We start from the raw sequence: 22182 nt of genomic DNA on the forward strand, positions 1-22182 counted from the left end.
TCACTTGCATTTCCCTCAGTTTAGTCCACTGCATTCGCTGCTCCCAACGCGGTCTTCTCTACATTGGTGAGACCAAACGCAGACTGGGTGACCGCTTTGCGGAACACCTTCGGTCTGTCCGCAAGCATGACCCAGACCACCCTGTCGCTTGCCATTTCAACACACCACCTTGCTCTCATGCCCACATGTCCATCCTTGGCAAGGTACAATGTTCCAGTGAAGCTCAACGCAAACTGGAGGAACAGCACCTCATCTTCCGACTAGGCACTTTACTGCCTTCCGGACTTAACATTGAGTTCAACAACTTCAGATCATGAAGTCTCTCCTCCATCCCCACCCCCTTTCTGAACCCTATTTTCTAATAATTATTATATATTTTTTTAAATACATTTTTCTTTTCCCACCTATTTCTATTGTTATTTTTAAATTTATTTCCATCCATTGTTTTATCTCCACCTTTTTAGCCTGTTTTGATCTCTTCCCCAGCCCCCCCACCACTAGGACCATCTGTCACGTGCTTATCCTGCTTTCCACCCTTAATGTCACCATTAGCACATCGTTTAGATAATATCACCACCGTCAACACCACTGTGTCCTTTTGTCTATGACATCTTTGGCAATCTCTCCTTTGCCTCCACCTATCACTGGCCCTCTATCCAGCTCTACCTGTCCCATCCCCATTAAATCAGCTTATATTTCACCTCATTTCTATTCCTCTTTAGTTCTGATGAAGAGTCACACGGACTCGAGACGTTAACTGTGTTCCTCTCCGCAGATGCTGTCAGACCTGCTGAGTTTTTCCAGCTATTTTTGTTTTTGTTCCCCAGAGCATTGCCCTGGGCCTCTGGATCACCAGTCCAGTGACAATACCTGAACTACGCCATCACCTCCCCCATAACTTCGAACATTTGATCAGAAAATTCAAATTAATTGACGATACAAGGGGAAGAAATTAACTGAATAAAATCCATTGTTAATCAACAAAGCAGACCCCTCCATTCTACAGCCTCCTCAATCAGCAGCCAATAGCGAGGACCTTTACTCAGCACGGATAGATTGACATCAAACTGGTCCAATCGGCTTCCAGGGCTGGAGCTGCACCGCCCATTGATGTGTGACTGACATTAAAGATAGTCAATAGGAGTGGAGAGGAGGCGGGATGACGCCGGACGAGTAAGCAATGAGGGGCCGCCTTATTGGGAGGTGGCCTGAGTGTCAAGTCTTTCCGCTGAAGCCACTCCGGTCCCGGGGAGGGGAAGCCGCCATCGTCGCCAGAGATGATCGATCAGAAGCGCAAGGCGCAGGAAATGGCGCTGGTGCCGACCAAGCGGCCGAGGAATGAGGCGGCGCAGGGGGGCCCGCAACAGCAGCAGGCGGTGCTTCAGGCGGTGAGGCCGGGGCCTCCGGGGTTGGGCCGCCCGGGAGGGAAGGAGTGGAGTGGGGGTAGAGAGTCGGGCCGTTCCCCCCACCCCACTCAAATCCGCTGCTATCCCCGTTATATCTCGGGTTTTCAGCCTCTGCAACGTTTTATTTTTGCCTTCCACCGATCGAAGGACCTAGAAAGAGCCAGGCAGCGTGACGTCATCACCGAGCGCCGGTCCAGCCTGAGCAGAAATCACAGAGTGGTTACAGCACAGAAGGAGATCATTCGGCCTGTCATGTCTGTGATGTCTCTCTGAACGAGCAATTCACCTAGTGCCACCACCACCCCGCCTTCTCCCTGTAGCCCTGCACCGTCTTCCCTTTTAAATAACAATCCAGTACCCAATGAATGCCTCGATTGAACTTGCCTCCACCACACTTTCAGACGGTGCAATCCAGATCCTAATTACTGAAGCCATGCAAAAGTTTTTCCTCGTGTTGCCACTGCTGCTTTTGCCACTTGCTTTGAATCTGTGCCCTCTCGTCCTAGATCGTTCCCCCATTAGGAGCCACTTTACCCCATCCGCCTTGTCCAGGCGCTTCATGAATTTGAATATCTGTATCAAATTCCCCCTCGACCTTTTCTCCTCCAAAGAAGACAGTTCCACCCTGTCCAATCTATACATGTAACTGAAGTTCCTCATCCCTGGAACCTTTTTCATGAATCCTTTCTGCACTCTCTCCAATGCCTTCACATCCTTCCTAAAGTGGGACATCTAAAACTGGATGCAGTACTCCAGTTGAGGTTGAGCCAGTGTTCTGTACAAGTTTAACATAACCTCCTTGCTTTTGTACACTGTGCCCCTATTAATAAAGCCAAGGATGCTGTGTACTTTATTAACTGCACTCAATCTATCCTGACACCTTCAATAACTTATGCACATGTACACCCAGGTCCCTCTGCTCCTGTATCCACTTTAGAACAGTTATAGAGTATTAAAACCCCAGAGTACTGTGTGCAATTTTGGGCTCCACACTCAAACACAGTTATTGAGATTAAAAACAGAAAGTGCTGGAACTACTCAACAGGTCAGACAGTATCTGTGGAGGGAGAAACCATTAAAATTTCAAGTCAATGACCTTTCATAGGATTTTGAGGTGTTTTGACTGGGCACAATGCACAGCATTATCTTAATGTTAGCCAGATAAGGATGTGAAAGAGAAAATAATTGAAAGTTATGCTGATAAGAGTGGGAGGGTGGTTATGGTTTCATAAATATAGGCATAAGTATTGGTAAGTAGCGTGAAGTGCAGCTCGCTGGAGTGCTATTAAACTGAGTACTTAACTCAGGGAATTGATGAATGAAGTGAAAGAAAGAAAGCCTTGCATTTATGTACTTTGGGTATACAAATGGAACTAAAGGTTGACAAGTCCCCTGGACCTGATAGCCTGCATTCTAAGTTCTTAAAAGAAGTAGCTGCAGAGATTCCAAAATTCCCCCTAGATTCTGGAAAAGTTCTAGCGGCTTGGAAAACTGCAAATGTAACACCTCTGTCAAAGAAAGGAGGGAGACAGTAGGAAAGTATGGGCCAGTTAGCCTAACATCTATCTGGGGGCGGGGGAAATGCTGCAATCCATTACTAAAGAGGTAAGAGCAGGACATTTAGGTCCGTAACTTCTGAGCTCCAGGCTATTGTAACTCGCTGGCGAGCGAGCGGGGGTATCCCCTGCCCCTTGGAAGTCCCCAGATAAGGATTGCCGGAAGTTCAAACTTCCATTGGGCAGTTGTCTTGCAATGGGGACCATCCAAAAATACAATGTAAGTCGCAAACTTCGGATGGTTCCAACTGTCTTACGATAGTAGTTACCCTGAAAAAGTTAGAAGAATTAAAACCATTTCAAACTTCTAGGTAACTATAGTCCTGACCCCACCCCGACTACCCCCCTTCGGCTGGAATTCAAGGTAAAAAAACTACAAGCGGAATGGCAATCTGACTCTGATTTGCCACTCCATGGACATTAGGGCCTTAGAAAATCATAATACTTTCAGGTGGACTGAACGTGGTTTTGTGAAAGACTTATCATGTTTGACAAATTTATCAGAGTTCTTTGAGGACGTAACAAGCAGGGTGGATTAAGGGGAACCAGTAGATGTGGTGTGTTTGGATTTTTAAAGGGCATTCAATAACGTGCCATGTCAAAGGTTATACACAAGATAAGAGCATATGTTGTTGGAGTTAATACATTAGCATGGATAGAGGACTGGCTGACTAACAGGAAACAGTTGATATAAATGGGTCATTTTCAGATTGGCAGGCTGTGACTGGTAGAGTGCTGCAGGGATCATTGCTGGGGTCTCAACTATTTGTGATCTATATTAACGACGTACCTGCCTCTGCCAATATAATTTGAGGCATATTGCAAGTGTGATCTGAGCTGAGGGTATAGCATAAATGTTGGGGTGCAGCTGGGTGAACTCTGATTTTGAAAGTTGACACTAATAGGATCAGCAGAACATATTTTGGTTCCACTTTGGCTGGTGTGTGCCCTATGCCAAGCGTTTACACTTGAATTGTGTCCTTATTGTATTTATATTTTGGGATTGGGTAGGGGGAGGTAGTGAGCTTTTACAACAGTTTCATTTGCAAGTTTGGTTTTGAGGGACCTTTCCAATTTTACATTGTCTGTGCAACTCATAAAACTGGTGAGGTGGATGGGAAATTCATACTGATCTGATTTCTATTTGCTTTTCTGCCAATCATTTAGGGTCCCCCAAGAACATCAAGTCTTCAAGCTCCTATAATGCTGCTAACAGGCCATGAGGGAGAGGTTTACTGCTGCAAGTTTCACCCAAATGGATCAACACTGGCATCTGCAGGATTTGATCGACTCATATGTAAGTGAGAGAGGCAATTTTATCTTTGCTCTGTTTTCTGTCATACAGGCTTGGTAAAGTAGATAGATATAAGTAAACTTTAATTATTTTGGAACTGATTATGGGACCGCTTATTATGCAAGGTCCCGACTATTTTGTTAATAGTGGTGCAATTGTCTACCCGGTTATACTAAAAGCAACTACTGTTCAAATGTCATCCTTTGGTGATGTAGCATTACTGTAGAGTGTAATGGTGGAAGTGTGAGCTAACCCACTTTGGATCCAAGAAAAACAAATCAGAATATTTTCTCAAATATAAAAGGAAAATACTGAGGATGCTGGAAATCTGAAATAAAAACAGAAAATGCTGGAAAAACTCAGCAGGTCTGACAGCATCTGTGGAGAGAAACCGAGTTAGCATTTTGAGTCCATATGACCCTTCTTTAGAGCTAAAGAGAAGTAGAAATGTGATGAAATTTATACTGTTTAAGGGGGGTGGAGCAGGTGAAGCTGGATAGAAGGCCAGTGATAGGTGGGGACTCAGGACAATATGTTAAGAATATTTTTTTTAATGGCAGACAAGCCAGAATAGTGGAAGAGCATAAGGATTTTGGTTTCCACGTGTACAAACTACTAAAAGATAGTGCATGGATCCAAAAAGTAACCGGAAATGCAAATGGAATGTTGGCTTTTACCTCAAAAGAATTGGGATTCAAGAGTGAAGCGATGATGCTTCAGTTGTACGGTACCTTGCCAGATCCCATCTGGAGTATTGTGTTCAGTTTTGGACACCACATCTCAGGAAAAATATATTGGCCTTGGGTAGGGTACATCATAGAATCACCAGTATAATACCAGCCTTTCAAGGATTAAAATATGAGGGTACATTGTATAAACTTGGCATGTATTTACTTGAGTTTTAACAGTTGAGGTTGGTTCTAATTGGGATTATTAAAGTGATAAAGAGATTTGGGGTGTATACACAAATACACTACTACCCTTGAAGGATTCAATATCAAGGGCATAATCTCAAAAGTTAGAACAAGCACATTCAGCAGTGAAATCAGGGACCGCTTTTTCAAGGGGAGTGGGAATCTGAAGCTCTCCTTGTTGCCTCACCATCAATTGAAATCTTAGACTCAGGATCGTTGGATTTTTGTCATGTTAAGATATCAGGGAATATTGATCAAAGGAGTTTAGATACAGGTCAGTGATGAATTGATTAACTGGGAGAGCAGGCTCAAAGAGCTAATTGGCCTGCTTCCTGTTTCCTATATTCCTAAAATACATAATATGTTCATGTTCTGTTCATCTCGAACTGTTAGTGCAAGTATAAGGCTTTATTTTCTTCAGCTTGGGAGTGAGTACTTTGAGCTCTAAAATGCGTGCAGGAAATATCCATCGTTGATCACATTTGACCAGCTTGACGTGATCGGTTGTGTAGCATAGAAGCATCTGAGCTGAAATGTAATTTTGTGAATTTGAAATAAAGCATTAAATATCGCAAGTGGCCATATTGTATTTGTATTGTACACCCTCTGAGTGGGGCATTTATCCTGAGCTGGATTGCCAAATGTTGAATCAAAATAAACATTTTGCGGCATTGATTCAGCTTCAGGATCACAATTCGTATTAATACTGGCTGTAGAGGTGAATTTGATAGTTGTGCAGTACAAGAGCTACTGCTAATAGTGGGGAAGATTGCAAAAATATTTAATTGGTTTGTGTAGAAAGGAAATGTTACTGATTTGTTAAGATGTGTAAACTGGCAATTGAAGCCGTACGTGATAATTTTGAAATAGCAAAAAAGCAAACAACTGTAGCCAGCTCGCAATTGGAAACAGAAAATGTTGAAAACACTGAACAGGTTAGGCAGCATCTGAGGAGAGAACAGGGAAGGTGATATACGTGTGGGCTCTTCATCAAATATTACATAGTGTCTACAGCACAGAAGCAGGCCATTTGGCCAGTAGATCCATGCAGGTGTTTATGTTCCACATGAACTTCCATCCAATAACTTGCCTCCACCTGCTGCCTGACCTGCTGTATTATCAGTATTTTCATTTTTTTAGTTTAATGTAGCCATTTGTTAATATTTCTTATCTTGCCATATACCTATCCCTTCTGTTGGTCCAAAAGGCTTGTGCAAGAGCAGCGACACTCATTTGCAGAATGTGTTTTTCATGTTCTTGTAATTCAATCAGCTTAACCTAATAAAACAGCACCTTTTTGATGTTTTGATAAGTGCACAAAGGCTATGTGTGGTTTAAGCTCCTTCATGTTTTTGTCTCTTGTTCTCTGTCCTCAGTGTTGTGGAATGTGTATGGAGACTGTGATAATTATGCTACGTTGAAAGGTCACAGTGGAGCAGTTATGGAATTGCATTACAACACAGATGGCAGGTACTGTAATACTGTACTAGATTGTCATATTTAAAAGAGAGCTGATTTGTTTCTTGACATGATTTAGTTGAATCAGAGTGTATAGAATGAGATTTGTTTGAAATTTGGGACCATTTGGGATAGGTTGCAACCTTCTTTCCCAGTCCTTCATGTTCCTTTGTATGGGAAAGTGCTTCAGTTTAATAAAAGTGACTTGATGCCATGCCATTAGCTAAAAGAAAGACTTGCATTTATGCAGTGCTCCTCAACCACTGGACTTCTTGAAACTCTTTACAGTCAATGAAGTCCTTTTGAAGTGTAGGCGCTGTAGGAAACGAAGCATCCAATTTGTGCACAGCACGCTCCCACAAACAGCAATTTGACAATGGATAGATTATCTGTTTTTGTGATGTTGATTGATAAGTATTGGCCAGGACACTGTGATTACACCCATGCTCTTCGAAATAGTGCCATAGAATTTTTACATCCATTTGAGGGGGCAAACAGGGCCCCTGGTTTGACATCTCATCTGAAAGACAGCACCTCTGACCAGTGTAATACTGAGGGAGTGTTGCACTGGAGTGTCAGCCTTGATTTTTCTGCTCAAGACCTGAGTGGGACTTGAACACAGGACCTTGTGACTCAGACAAGAATGCTACCAATAGAGGCATGCCTGACTTAAACCGTTGGTTTCCTATGTGTCTGGAATTATACAATAGTATTGTGCTCCTTTGAATCGACAAAGCAAATGCACCATCCTACACACTTTTCCCCTTCCTATCCTTAATGTGTTGATTTCAGCAGCAACTATTCCAGCTCATTCTCTCTATGGACCTCAAATTTATCTCTCCTCTTTTCCACATTGGTGTTCTTACTTATTTAACTTTTTGAGGATATGTCATATTTTGTGTGCTACTTATTCTCATCTTTGCCAATCTGAAAAGGATGTTTCCCTGGACACTACAAGGAGCTTGAGCTATGAATCACAGAATTGTTACGTTGTAGAAGGAGGACATTCAGCCCATCGTGTCCACACCGGTTCTGAGCATTTTAACTTAGTGCCACTCTCCTGCCTTTTCCCCATAACCCTGCACATTGTTTCCATTTAAATAATCATCCAATACCCTCTTGAATGCCTCAATTGAACCTACCTCCACCACACTTCCAGACAGTGCATTCCAAACCCTAACTACTCGCAGAGCGATAAAGTTTTTTCTCACCTCGCATTTGCTTCTTTTACAAAACACTTTAAAACTTTACCCTCTGGTTCTCGATCCGTTTATAAGCAGAAACAGTTTCTCCCTATCTACTCTGTCCAGACCACCGTGATTTTGAAAATTTCTATCAAGTCTCCTGTTATGCCTTCTCCTCTCCAAGGAAAACAGTCCCAACTTCTCCAATCTTTCCTCATAACAGAAGTGTCTCATCCCTTGAACCATTCTCGTAAACCTCTTGTGCACTCTCTCCAATGCATTCACATCTTTCCTATAGTGTGGCGCCCAGAACTGTACACAATACTCCAGCTGAGGTCTAACCAGTGTTCTATATAAGTTCATCATAACTTCCCTGCTCTTGTACTCTGTGCCCCTATTAATGAAGCCTAGAATATTGAATGCTTTAAAAACAGCTCTCTACCTGTCCTGCCTGTCTTCTGAGTTTTGGCAGTGACCAGTAATTGACAAACTTGTGAGGTCAATGCAGGTAGACAAAAGGGAAACAGAAACAAATAAATTTCACCAAAATAAAGCCACGGTTATCAATTTAAAAAACTATGAAGAATATACTGTTTTTTTTTCCTCCTTCCTCACCCTAGTCTATTCCAGTTTAAAAGCTGGTTTAATGTTCAGGGATTTGTTAATTTGGTGTTTTGTTGTCACAGATGAAATTTGTGTGTTTCCTTTTACTGCCTGTGATCAGTATGTTTGCATGTAAGAGGTGAGTTTTTTCTTACCCTCAGTGAGTGTCCCAATTAATTAACCCAGCAGCAAGCTTTTTGTGAGTTTAAAAATAGAGGGTTATTTATTAATACACACCTTGAATTTAACGCAACATTTCACTCATTCATCTTGCGCACACAAAGATTAGATATAGGTGAGGGCAGTATATTGTTACAGCTTATAATTATCCCAGTCTCTTTCGTGGCGGGCCTGTAGTTGCTTAGATGTAGTTGATGCTTTAAAGTTCAAGTGAAGGTCTCGTGAAGCGAAGGATTCTCAGCAGGCTGTGAGGTTTCTTCTGGTTGAATTTCTAGGAGGTTGGGTCTCAGGTGAACTCACAGTTGGAACAGGTTGAGAACCCTTTCTGCAAGTAACTTCTTGCTGATTTAAAAGCAGACTGCAATGGTTCCCTCATCATGTGACTTCCACAAGTTCAAAGTCTTTTTTCCAGACAAAAGGATGGTGTGTATGTTGATTCCAATCATCGTGTTGATTCTTATTGAAACATATGAGATCCTGCGGGGACTTGAAAGGGTGCATGCTGAGATGATGTTTCCCCTTGTGGGACAGACTAGAAATAGGGGGTATAGTTTAGAGGTCTACCATTTAAGATGGCAATGAAAATTTTTTTCCTGAGGTTTATGAGTCAATAGAACTCTCTTCCCCAGAGAACAGTGACCATAAGACATAGGAGCAGAAATTAGGCCAATCGGCCCATCAAGTCTGCTCCACCAATCAATCATGGCTGATAAGTTTCTCAACCCCATTCTCCCGCCTTCTCCCCGTAACCTTTGATCCCCTTACCAATCAAGAACCTAACTATCTCGGTCTTAAATGCACTCAATGGCCTGGCCCCCACAGCCTTCTGTGGCAATGAATTCCATAAATTCACCACTCTCTGGCTAAAGAAGTTTCTCCTCATCTCTGTCCTGGAAGGTCTTCCCTTTACTCTGAGGCTGTGCCCTCAGGTCCTAGTCTCTCCTACTAATGGAAACATCTTCCCCACGTCCAGTCTATCCAGGCCTTTCAGTATTCTGTAAGTTTCAATCAGATCCCCCCTCATCCTTCTAAACTCCATCGAATAAAGACCCAGAGTCCTCAAACATTCTTCATATGTTAAGCCTTTCATTCCTGGGATCATTCTCGTGAACCTCCTCTAGACCCTCTTCAGAGCCAACACATCCTTCCTGAGATAAGGGGCCCAAAATTGCTCACAATATTCTAAATGTGGTCTGACCAGAGCCTTATAAAGCCTCAGCAGCACATCCCTGCTTTTATATTCTAGTCCTCGCAAAATAAATGCCAACATTGCATTTGCCTTCCTAACTACCGACTCAACCTGCAAGTTAACCTTAAGAGAATCCTGGACTAGGACTCCCAAGTCCCTTTGCACTCCAGATTTCTGAATTCTCTCCCCATTTAGAAAATAGTCCATGTCTCTATTCTTCCTACCAAAGTGCATGACCTCACACTTGCCCACGTTGTATTCCATCTGCCACTTCTTTGCCCATTCTCCTAACCTGTCCAAATCCTTCTGTAGCCTCCCCACCTCCTCAATACTACCTGTTCCTCCACCTATCTTTGTATCATCTGCAAGTGGAGGCAGGGTCGTTGAATATTTTTAAGGCTGAGTGAGATTGATTCTTGATGATTGACAAGGGAGTCAAAGGATATAGGGGGTAGGAAGGAAAATGGAGTTGAGGCCACAATCAGATCAGCCATGATCTTATTGAATGGTAGAGAAGGTTTGAACAGCTAAATGACCTATTCCTGTTCCTAATTCGTATGTCCGTATGTATCCTGTATTGCTTTTTGACACCTTGAGATTCACCCAGTCTAGTTTGGAAGGGGAAAACTATCATAATATAATGGGAGTTTGACAGGATCCAACCACATCCATCTTTCACACATTTGAGTTTTGATATCCCCTTTTGTCCAAGGTGAAACAGAGAGTCAAGTTGGCTGGGATTCTATAGTCCTTTTGTGTTGATCCATCCTTAAACAAAGGGATGCGTGAATTCCCCAGATAGCTGTGAATGTCTATACTAAGGAATGCCAGAAGCTCAAAATGCCAATGGTCATGTCAATTGGACAGCTATTTTAATAGTGTGTGTGTGTGTGTGCAGTTTTAAAAAGTATTGACTGAAAGCTCAGAATATGTTGGAATCTGACACTGTCTTACATTTGGGTTAATTTTTCTGCTTTGTCTTCAGCATGCTTTTTTCAGCATCAACAGATAAAACTGTAGCCGTGTGGGACAGTGAAACAGGTGAAAGAATCAAGAGATTGAAAGGCCACACTTCCTTTGTGAACTCATGTTACCCGGCAAGACGAGGACCACAGTTAGTCTGTACAGGAAGTGATGATGGAACAGTAAAGGTGATTGCAATTTAATATTGCGTCATAATGTATTTTGCTAACCTAATGGTTCATGGGACAAAAACTGAAGGATCAATTCAGAAATTCTAAAGCAGAAGCTTGCAGTGATGAAAATATCCTGGCAATGACTGAGCAGGTTCCAGTATAAGTGTATTACCCTCTCCAGGGGATAAATGTGTTTGGTAGGGAGTGGGGCTCTGCCAATAGCTCAGTGAGTTTATCCAGTGAATAGCGAAGTCAGACAGACCATAAATGGCCAAGTTCAATCTTGGATCTGTGCTGAATTTGTTAATTCGAGGCAGAGTTGCAGTTGCATGATTAGCATTGGCGTCAGTGCTAGGCAAGGAAGAGAAGTGTTAGCAGGATTTCTGCTCTTGATTTGCCATTTAGCAACTCCCTGCTAGAAACTACATTTAGGGTGAGATTGGGATCTAGCTGCTGTCACCTTCAAACCTTTGATAACCACTCTCTAGCCTTTACTATTTGAGCAAAGTACCAAAAGGTTGGTGACAACTGTTGAGTTGAACCCTAACAAAGGTCAGTGCCTTCAGAAGAGGTGCACAATGTGTTAGGTTGCTTGTGCAGGTAATATAAATGAAACCTAGACTAGTATAATTATTAGTTAAATTTGAAAAACATGAAAAGGTGTGCAAAAGAAAATGGGAATGTGCAAATTGTTCATAGGGCACTGTTCCAAAGGAATATGTTAAAATTGCCATCTTTCAGCAAAGTCCAATATGCATTAGACTCAGCTTTTTTACACTTGTTGCTCTTTATGGAAATCCATTCCCTGTGAAACACTCCCTATTACAAACAGAAGCAGGTTGACAGTTTGGACTCTTTGTCTCTTCCACATCTTTTTTTCTTTCCTCACTTGCTCCATCTCTCCTTTACCTTCTTGTTTGCTTCTCTTCCTCCCTTGTTTGCTCTCCCTTCTTTCCCCCTCCTCTCTCTTCCCTGTCCATTGGTTTTTGTCTCTGTTTTTATCATTTTTATTTTCTTTAATGTGTTTCTACATCTAATTTGCATTTTTTGGTTCCATAGCTATGGGATATCAGGAAGAAGGCAGCTATCCACACATTTCAGAACACATACCAAGTACTCGCAGCAACGTTTAATGACACAAGTGATCAGATTATCTCGGGCGGTATTGATAATGACATTAAGGTAAGATGCTCCTTAGGGTGGTTTCGTTAGCTATGTGAAAATGTAAAATTTAATCAACAAGAGGAACGACGATGCTGTGTTTTAAAACTTGTTGCAATTATTTTGATAAAATGACACTTCTTATTTCTTTGTTTCCTGGGGTGAATTGAATTGCAGGAACGTAGTTGAGTACTGGCCTTTTGTCTTTGCCCTGGGTTTAACAGCGATGATGCTTTAGCAGTAGCCTATTGGTATAGTTTGGCCTGGTTGTCCTGAGAGAGGTATTTTATATAGATTCAGTTTGTAGGCACTGCTGCTTCATATAGGAATGCATATTGCACTGTTTATCGACCCATTGCAGACGCCACCTGACATATTGATCAACTGAGGCTTCAGCTTGTTGAGCAGTGGGTCCCCTTACACTGGGAAGAATTGTCCCCCCAACAGCAGGGAAGTGCAGGAGTGGGCGCACCTCCGATTGGCACCCCGATCGGGTGCATGCCGCCATTTTACATGGGCGGGCGCACAAAAGAGCGCACTCATCTTTCTGAGGCTAAGTGCTGCCTCAGGGAGATTGGCGCCAAATTTAAAAATGGATAGACAAAATTTCCCTGACATGTCCCCTCATGTGACACTGTCACATGAGTTGGGACATGTCCACCACTTTTAATCAAACATTTATTCAATTTTTTAAATCCTCATGAAACCTCATCCCGCCCGTGGATGAGGTTTCATGCTTTTTCTGAAGCCCACCAGGGCTCCCGGCCTGCCCACAAACCTTAAAGTTGGACGGGCAGGTCCATTAATTATTTCAATTACTTTTTAAATGGCCCTAATAGGCCATTGACAGTTTGGCGGTGCACAGCTGATTCGGCTGTGCCCCCGCCAACTTGAAAATTGAAATGACGCGGGATGACATCAGGAGTTCTGCCCAATGTCATCCCGCATCATTTTACACGTCGGCGAGTGGGCCCCGCCCTAAAGATCCTGGCCACTGTGTCTACTGATAAAAGAACATCTCTGTCAAATCATTGGGCGAATTGCATGGAATCTGTTTTTGCTTTTAATCCTGATTCACTTCTGATCTGGTAATGCTATAGTTGGCACTAAATCATAACTGCTACCAGTACCTCACCTGACTATTTTGTGGTGGGCATTTTGTAGTAGGGATGCCAAACACCTGCATGAATCAAGCTATTGAAAACTTTATCTGCTGTTTTTTAGAATAGACTACTGAAGTTCTATTGTTCAAGAGCTGAGTGGTAACCAATGATCCTCCAAAGCTCTGGCACCACTACAATGATAGTGCTGGTTGTTGCTACCTGTTGTGTAGCTATTAATGATGTCTACTTTGAAAACCTATCATTTTGTTCAAAAAATCGTAGAATGATTACAGCATAGAAGGAGGCCATTCAGCCCATCGTGTATATGCTGGCTCCCCAAAGGAGCAATTTACCTAGCGTCACTCTTCAGTCTTCTGACTGCAGCCCTGCATATTCTTCCTTTTTAGATAATTGTTGAGGGAGTATTTCATTTGTTCTCACAGTTTTATTTTCTAGGGCTTTGACTCTTTTATTGAAATATAATTTTCCCAATAGCTTGCCCAAATGGTCATGATGTTTTGATAGGATACTTAACTGTATTGTGGATCCCTGCTGAGCCTCACCCTGTTCTCACCTAGCATCTTCCCATAAAGATTTCCAGTGGGGATAAGCAGGTAGTGGCCAGGACTGGAAGCACTGGCCATCGTTTCCTCTTTTTCTCCTCAACCCTGTTCTTTCTGTGGTCAACTGTAGAAAATTGCACAAAACGTTCTTGGTTCAGTTACTCACAGGATGAATTCACTGAACATTGATTTTAGTTTGGATTTTAATATTCAGCTTTGATTTTGAGCTTTGTAAGAAAGCCTAAAAAAAAATCAAGCTCTAATAAAACTTTATTTCTGTTTATAATGTTTATATTCTGCCCTCCTTTACGCCTGGGACTTTGAGACCCCCTAACATCCTTTTAAAAAAATAATCACACTTCTGACTTGGACCACACCAACTTCTAGCCTCAGAATCAGGAAAATGATGTGGCTGGGAAGCTTTATCTGATGCTTTCCCTCCCTTAGTTGAATCATGCGTTTATAATGTACCAAATAAGCATTTTTATCTGAGAATTTTAATTCGTTGGATTCTTTCTTGCTGGTCACAAAGTTAAAATTGGTTAATGCTAGCTATCTCTGCAAGTCTCAGAGGATATACTTTATGGCCTGGTGCACCAAAGGCAGTTGGAGACAGAGTAGTTCAATATGTCAATACCAGTTAAATACAGAGCTTTAAACATATCCTGTCCAAAGCAGTGTCCCTGACAGTTGCCTGGGGCAGTAATAATTTCCTTCAATAACAAATTGATCTAAGTGGTTAGAGCAGAACATTGGGTTTCTCAGATCAATCCATTCAATTCAATCACTCTGTATGAATTCCTGGGAGATTGTTAAAGTAACGTTTGATTGACAGGCTGCATCTGAAATGAAGACAAGTTCAGTTTGTGGGGCATGACCGCAATTCTCCTCAGTCCCTTCGATGGACACTCTGCAGCCGAGTTTCATGTTATGGGTTTAAATTTGGCCCAGTGAAACACCTATCAGTCAGCCTGAAGCTGTCAAACATGGGAGCTAGCCAGCGGCGTTTGCAGTAGCCCTGTAAGAAGTAAGCAATTACATTTTGAGCCTTAGCACAGGGTGTATATCTTTGTTGTTTTTAGCATTTAAGGAAATAAGTAAAACTTAATATTTTCTTTTATTCATTCAAGGGATGTGGCTTCCCTGGCTAGACCAGCACTTATTGCCCATCCCTAATTACCCTTGAGAAGGTGGTGGTGAGCTGCCTTTTGGAACCGCTGCAGTTATGTGGTATAGGTACATCCACAGTGCTATTAGGGAGGGAGTTCCAGGATTTTGACCCTGCAACGGTGATAATTAGGTATGCTGAGTACTGTTCTTTTTCCAGTTAAGTTAATAGTCTAATGGGGATATGTCAAATGTGAGGACACTGAACCTGAGGAAAATATTTGTGATTAAAAATCTGAAGGTGCAACACTGTCTACCACAGTTCTTTGTTCAAATAAGCAAAAAAGGTTTCTATTTTTAGGGATGTGTTTTGTTCAAACAGTAATACATTTTTCAATAATCTTGCGAAATGGGTTGCTTTGTAACAGATTGCTGGCTTAAATCCAATCTTATGCTGCCACTTAAGGGCTGCAGTGGACCCAATTTGTAACATTACCACATGTGGAAAAAATTCTCAGTCCTTAACTAATTTTAGTAGATCTTGCAAACAATGATATGTTTTTTCAGTATATCTATCCTTAATGACAATTGAGAGCTTACACTTGAATATTGTGGGGAATGGGGTAATAATCTCCCGATGGCTTTCTTGAATGCATATCGAAACAGAGGAGGAAGGTCTCTATTTCTGCCCTTGAAATATGCTGAATTATCTGAATTCAATCAGTGAAGCAGTTTTGGTGCTACATTGGCTTTAAGAAAGCTGTGAAAAGCTAAACCAGGTTTTCCACTGCAGATCATTAAACAACTCATGTTGAACGCATGTGTATGTATTTTGACCCATGTGTATTTTGTTTGTGAGGAGAATTGAATTCTATCATGTATCCTTTATAGTAAAGTTGGCTGTCAATCATTATGAAAGCGAACAGTTATCATTTAAGTGAGGGATCTAAGGGTGCCCAATGTCATGGAACTACAAGTAGTCATGCCTTATGAGAAGAGAATATTTGGCAATTGGAAAAATAATTGACTTTCTTTATCATGGGCATTTTCTGAAATATTGTTATCTTCCCAAGTTTGAGGTTTGAATTGTCAGGGGGAGGGGGATATTGTAAGCTTATTCTTTCATTCAATTTGCTTACACTTAATTACAGCTTTTAAAGAAAGAAGAACTTGGGAGGCAATAGAGTGGGGAGGAAATGGGATAAGTGAAGGAATCCCAGTAAATCCCTGGATTTGAAATGTCTTAAAGTGGTCTTTGTTTCCCTAAGCTTCATTGTTTAGGATATTGCATTAATCCATTGTATGAAAGAATGAGGTCGTTCAGAATGTTTACCAAAAATGAAGAATCCATGCATCAGTTGTTTTCTAAATAGATATTGGTTAGGGTGAGTTTATACTGGTTAAAAGAGTTGGCAATACAGAAATTTGAGATAGCCAAAGAGTAACTCTATAACATGAAACAAAAATATCTGGAAAAACTCAGCAGGTCTGACAGCATCTGCGGAGAGGAATACAGTTAACGTTTCAAGTCCGTATGACTCTTCACCAGAACTAAGGAAAAATAGAAAAGAGGTGAAATATAAGCTGGTTTAAGGGGGGGTAGGACAGGTAGAGCTGGATAGAGGGCCAGTGATAGGTGGAGATTGCCAAAAGATGCCATAGACAAAAGGACAAAGGGATGTTGACGGTGGTGATATTAGCTAAGAAATGTGCTAATGGTGACATTAAAGGTAGAAAGCAGGACCAGCAAGGTACAGATAGCCCTAATGGGGGTGGGGTGGGTGGAAGGGATCAAAATAGGCTAAAAGGTAGAGATAAAATATTGGATGGAAATACATTTAAAAATAATGGAAATAGGTGGGAAAAGAAAAAGAAATATAAATTATTGGAAAAAAAGGGGATTGGATAGGGGGTGGGGATAGAGGAGAGAGTTCATGATCTAAAATTGTTGAACTCAGTATTCAGTCCGGAAGGCTGTAAGGTGCCTAGTTGGAAGATGAGGTGCTGTTCCTCCAGTTTGCGTTGAGCTTCACTGGAACATTGCAGCAGGCTAAGGACGGACATGTAGGCATGAGAACCCTATAACGTGCCTGTGTGGGCTTGTAAAATTTTAGGGAGACTTGCACATTCTGACACAAACTTCACCACTCTCAGCTTTGCAAAATGTGTAGTAGAAGTTCTGTACTAAATTCACTTTGCTGCACACTGCAAAAATGATAAATGAATTTCTGCTATGGTTAATTTTAGAACTTAAAAAAAATTGCATGTACTTTAATGTGTTTGGCAAGTTGCTGACTGACTAGAATTTATTTTAAAGTTTAACTTGTTTTTCTTCTGTTAGGTTTGGGATCTCCGACAAAACAAGTTAATTTATACCATGCGTGGTCATACAGACTCTGTGACTGGCTTGGCTCTAAGTGGAGATGGTTCTTACCTTCTTTCTAATTCAATGGACAATACAGGTAATAAAAGTGTGATTGTTTTTTCTGAAGAAAGGCAGAGGTGATTGACTACTGTGTTTTTGAGGACTTTGAGAGTATTAAATAATAATTAAACAGGACAGGAGGTAACATGCATATGATTCTATTAATTTTTTGGGGAGAATGACAAAAAGTGTAGAAAGTCTATAATGCCTTGTCATGTTCTCTGCATGTTCCAAATTCACTTCACATCCATTGAATTACCTTTAAAATGTAGTCACTATTGGTAAGATGACAAACCTGTCAGCCAGTTTGTACACAGGCTCCCACAAACAGCAAACCATGGAATGATACAGTACAGAAAAGGACCATTCAGATCATCATGCCTGTGCCAGCTCTTTGAAAGAACTACCTATTCATCTCGCACCCCTGTCTTTTACCCCTACTCATTTAGGTTTTTTGTTTTCAAGTGTACATCCAATTCCGTTTTGAATGTTACAATTGAATCTGCTACCATACCCTTTGAGACAGTGCATCTCGGATCATAGCTGGTCAGGGCAAAGTCCTATGCTCTCCTTGAATCATCTGTGGAGACAGGTGGATGTGATGGTGCTTCCAGCAAGTATGAAACTGAAGTATCGATCTAGGTTATGCTGAGGTCCTGGAATAAGGTTGAACCAACAGCCTTCTGACTCCCTGACAAGAGTGCTACCAAAATGGCAGGACTAAGTATCCTGTATTTTTGATATTCACATGTAAGCACACACCAGGACTGCCCAAACGGTGGCCACTTTTTACCAGGGCCACTTTGTGTGACCCAAATTTTTTTAATTCATTTATGGGATGTGGGTGTCGCTGCTTAGGCCAGAATTTATTGTCCATCCCTAATTGCCCATGAGAAGGTGGTGGTGAGTTGTCTTCTTGAACCGCTGCAGTCCACGTGATGTAGATGCAGTCCACGTGGTGTAGGTACACCCACAGTGCTGTAAGAGAGGGAGGTCTGGGATTTTGTCCAGCGACAGTGAAGGAACGGTGATATATTTCCAAGCCCGGATGTTGAGTGACTTGGAGGGGAACTTACAGGTGGTGGTGTTCCCATGTGTCTGCTGCGCTTGTCCTTCTAGATGGTCGTGCTCGTCGGTTTGGAAGGTGCTATCGAAGGAGCCTTGGTGAGTTCCTGCAGTGCATCTTGTAGATGGTATACACTGCTGCCACTGCTTCGGTGGTGGAAGGAGTGAATTTGTGTGGATGGAGTGCCAATCAAGCGGGCTGCTTTGTCCTGGATGGTGTTGAACTTCTTGACTGTTGTTGGAGCTGCACTCATCCAGGCAAGTGGAGAGTATTCCATCACACGCCTGACTTCTGCCTTGTAGATGGTGGGCAGGCTTTGGGGAGTCAGGACTTACTCGCCACAGGATTCCTGGCCTCTGACCTGCTCTTTTAACCACAGTATTTATATGGCTAGTCCAGTTAAGTTTGTGGTCAATGATAATCCCCAGGATGTTGATAGTGGGGATTCAGTGATGGTAATGCCATTGAGTGTCAAGGGGCAATGGTTAGATTCTCTCTTGTTGGAGATGATGATTGCCTGGCACTTGTGTGGCACGAATGTTATTTGCCACTTCTCAGCCCAAGCCCATTGTCCAGGTCTTGCTGCATTTGGACATAGACTGCTTCAGTGTCTGAGGAGTTGCAAATGGTGCTAAAATTGTGCAATCATCAGCAAATATCCCCACTTCTGACCTTAGGATAGAAAGAAGGTCATTGATGAAGCAGCTGATGATGGTTAGGCCTAGGACACTACCCCAAGGAGCTGTTATCGAAGTTGAAAGTGGCTAACTGTGTAGACTGGGAATCGTACCTGTGACCTTATTAAACTGTGTGGTTTAGCTGCTCATGAACATCAAACAGACTGTACACTTTGCTGTCTTTTCACACATTCTTCTTATAGTGCACTCTAACTTGTTCCTTATAATATTTACCCCACCAATTCACTTCCATTACTGTTTTCTCTACAGAAGCCAGTGATGCATTTTTGGGATGTGTTCTACTGGTGACAGTTTTGTTCTGCAGTATCTTGTATAATTGGCCATTTGCCATGTACACATCAGGTTATTTGACAGTTGGAGGTTTTTGGGGAAGCAACACAATCCAGGATGATCCTGTCTAGATCCCGTGTCTACTGACTCACTTAGTTGGGCCTGCTAAATAGCAATAAGGAATGGGAACTGTCATTGTACTTTTTCACAGCCGTTAAGGCCGACTATAGCTCTAGTAACAATGTGCCAGCTGAGATTGTACCTGGGAACTTCGAAGCCTGGTTTGACTCTAATGAGCTGAAACATTGGATTAACCTTTCTTGGGTTTCATTTTTACCATTTGAGATTATTGTGCATTAAGTTACTTAAGTGAAGATTGATGCAAATCTCAAAATAAACCATGGCATGAGGCTAATTGGGTTCTCTGATTTGTATTAGTTTTGCTGTTTAATGATCAGAATATGTTTCTAATTCAGAAGAAAAGTAAATTGCCAAAACTTTGATTTTTGTGTTTGGATATACAGTGCGGGTCTGGGATGTGCGTCCATTTGCTCCAAAAGAGAGATGTGTGAAAATATTCCAGGGGAATGTGCACAACTTTGAAAAGGTAGGGGTGTTTCTTTTAAATTATATCAGTGTATTATCTTTGTAAATCAAAAAGAACACAAGGAGTTCTTAAAAGACTGCAGTGGCTGCAGTATTCTTAGATGTTCTGCTTGAGAATACTGAACTCCTACGAGGCAGGAATGCAGTCAGTGGTGCAGAATGTAAAATGGTCCTAAGTAGCATTTTGTGCCTTGCCTTATCCGGCAACATAAAGTGAAGTTGAATGGAAAATGAGGACATATTTCAATTCTTTATTTTTATTAAGTGGTTATAGTAGTTTAAAAAGTTCAACAAAGGTTATTATATTTTAAGCTGATAATAACAGCAAATACAGAAAGCCATCATGGAGTCTTTTAAATGAGTTAATGTTACTCGTCCAAGTTTCCAGACTCAGTCGAATAATTTGGTGTGGGAAATGTTGTGTAGAGTTGGGAGTTGGGGACCAGTGTCGCATTACCTCAGCATTAACGTTTCTTTTTCACTCTAATAGTGTGTTGATCCCTTGTGCCAAATTTGACATTATAGAATTTCTTGCAGAACCTCTTGAGATGTTCATGGTCGACTGATGGAAGCAAAATAGCAGCTGGATCTGCTGACAGGTAAATTTTGTTTCGTGATAGCTTTGATTATATATGTGTGATAAAGTTTGAAATTGATGGATGATCATTCAGATGCACTTTTTACATTTATGATGTCCACTTACTGGTCTGAGTGATGAATTTTATGGCAAGCTAGGAGCTGCATGCTGCGTAACTTCGAATACACTGTCTCCCTATGATGACTTCTAATTTAATAACTTTACCATATTTGAAACCACGTCCTTTACTGAATATTAGGATGATGAGTGCAGGAAATTGTTTAAACATCAATTCTATGAAACAATGAAATTTACCCATTGAGAAAAAGACACTGGTGTTAACTTAATACCGCACCAGCTTAATTTGACTTCAGGATTGTTAATCACCTGGCAGCATATGTTGTGCCAAAAGTCTACAAATTCTAAAACTGATCTTTTTAAAGGAGCTAGGGAACGTGGCAGGGAGCAAGGATTGCACTTTCCAAATAATGGAGCCATAATTACTAAGTATTGTGTCACATTAAGATAATTTTTTTTTTGCTACCGTATAAAGCTACATATCTCCATGGATTACATTAATTTAATGAAGTGCCTTGGAGGCATTAATATGATAAAGGCACTATATAAATGCAAATTGTTGAAGATCATTTAAAAAGACATAAAACTCAACAGTGCTAAGAGATTACACTATTTCTTCCAGATTTGTTTATGTCTGGGATACAACGTCACGAAGAATCCTGTATAAATTGCCAGGGCATGCAGGCTCAGTGAATGAGGTGGCATTTCATCCTGAAGAACCAATTAGTAAGTGTCTTGTTGCGGTCAACAATTTAAAACCCAGCATAGTTATATAATTACTTCCAGCATTTCCTTAGAAAAAGGAATTGCTGGAATTGTACAGCTAATTCAAAATCAGTAAAGGGGAAGAATGTGGGTGACATTTCAGATGTGTAATGTTCAGTAGGGTGAGCAATAAACGTTATGCAAAATATGAACCTGTATTTTTCTGTTGACAGAGATTGACTGATATGTATTTCCAGAATTTTCTATTATTTGTACATTTCAGTAACATTCTCCATGTGCAAACAGATGGATCAATGCAATTTAATGAACAAAAGGAACAAGTGGATACAAAGTGAAAGGGAAAAACAGGAAATAAGGGATGGAAGCAAAAGTATTGATGAAGAGCAAAAATTTTGTAACCAGTAGGGATGGAGTCAGCAGCGTGGAAGGTTTATGGAAAAATGTTCCAGGGAATATAATGGCTGAGGAGCATCTGCTGATGAAGCAGATGAATCACAGGGCAAGGAATAGATCATATTGAGGTAGGAGTAGGCAGCTCGTGAAGGTTGGTGAAATGAGCTGGGGCAAAGGCGTGGCACTGTAGATTCACATTGTACGCTCAAGGTCTGATATGAGGTCAAATTCCCAACCTTATACTGATGCTGTGCATCCTGTTCTCTTTTTCTCAAAATCTTTATACTAATGGCTCTTCAAAAATAGGGTTGAAAAGCTGTGTCTTTAAAATGTCAAGTTATAAAATTAATTATTTTGTGATTACAATTTAGCTCCTTTAAATATTATTGGTAACTTATTTGATATTTGTGGCATCTTGCTGTGACTGGCTTTGGTGATCCATAGCACACTACTTCAGGCAGGATAACAGCAGGAATGTCTTCTGAGCAT

The 22182-nt window shown here is 41.3% G+C and overlaps 1 protein-coding gene across 1 annotated transcript in view; it reads left to right on the top strand.

Annotated features, from left to right (window-relative positions):
- The first annotated feature begins 1189 nt into the window (after positions 1-1189).
- Positions 1190-22182, top strand: part of snrnp40 (small nuclear ribonucleoprotein 40 (U5)) — a 29285-nt gene continuing 8292 nt past the window's right edge. Inside the window, exons 1-9 of the mRNA XM_041213761.1 lie at positions 1190-1388; positions 4130-4259; positions 6547-6640; positions 10770-10935; positions 11980-12102; positions 17196-17316; positions 19838-19920; positions 20457-20518; positions 21197-21300. Coding sequence (XP_041069695.1) covers positions 1278-1388; positions 4130-4259; positions 6547-6640; positions 10770-10935; positions 11980-12102; positions 17196-17316; positions 19838-19920; positions 20457-20518; positions 21197-21300 — 994 coding nt within the window. The 5' untranslated portion in view covers positions 1190-1277. The remainder of the gene's footprint in view (positions 1389-4129; positions 4260-6546; positions 6641-10769; positions 10936-11979; positions 12103-17195; positions 17317-19837; positions 19921-20456; positions 20519-21196; positions 21301-22182) is intronic.

Source organism: Carcharodon carcharias, chromosome 19 (assembly GCF_017639515.1).
Source record: "Carcharodon carcharias isolate sCarCar2 chromosome 19, sCarCar2.pri, whole genome shotgun sequence".
Lineage (NCBI taxonomy): Eukaryota > Metazoa > Chordata > Chondrichthyes > Lamniformes > Lamnidae > Carcharodon > Carcharodon carcharias.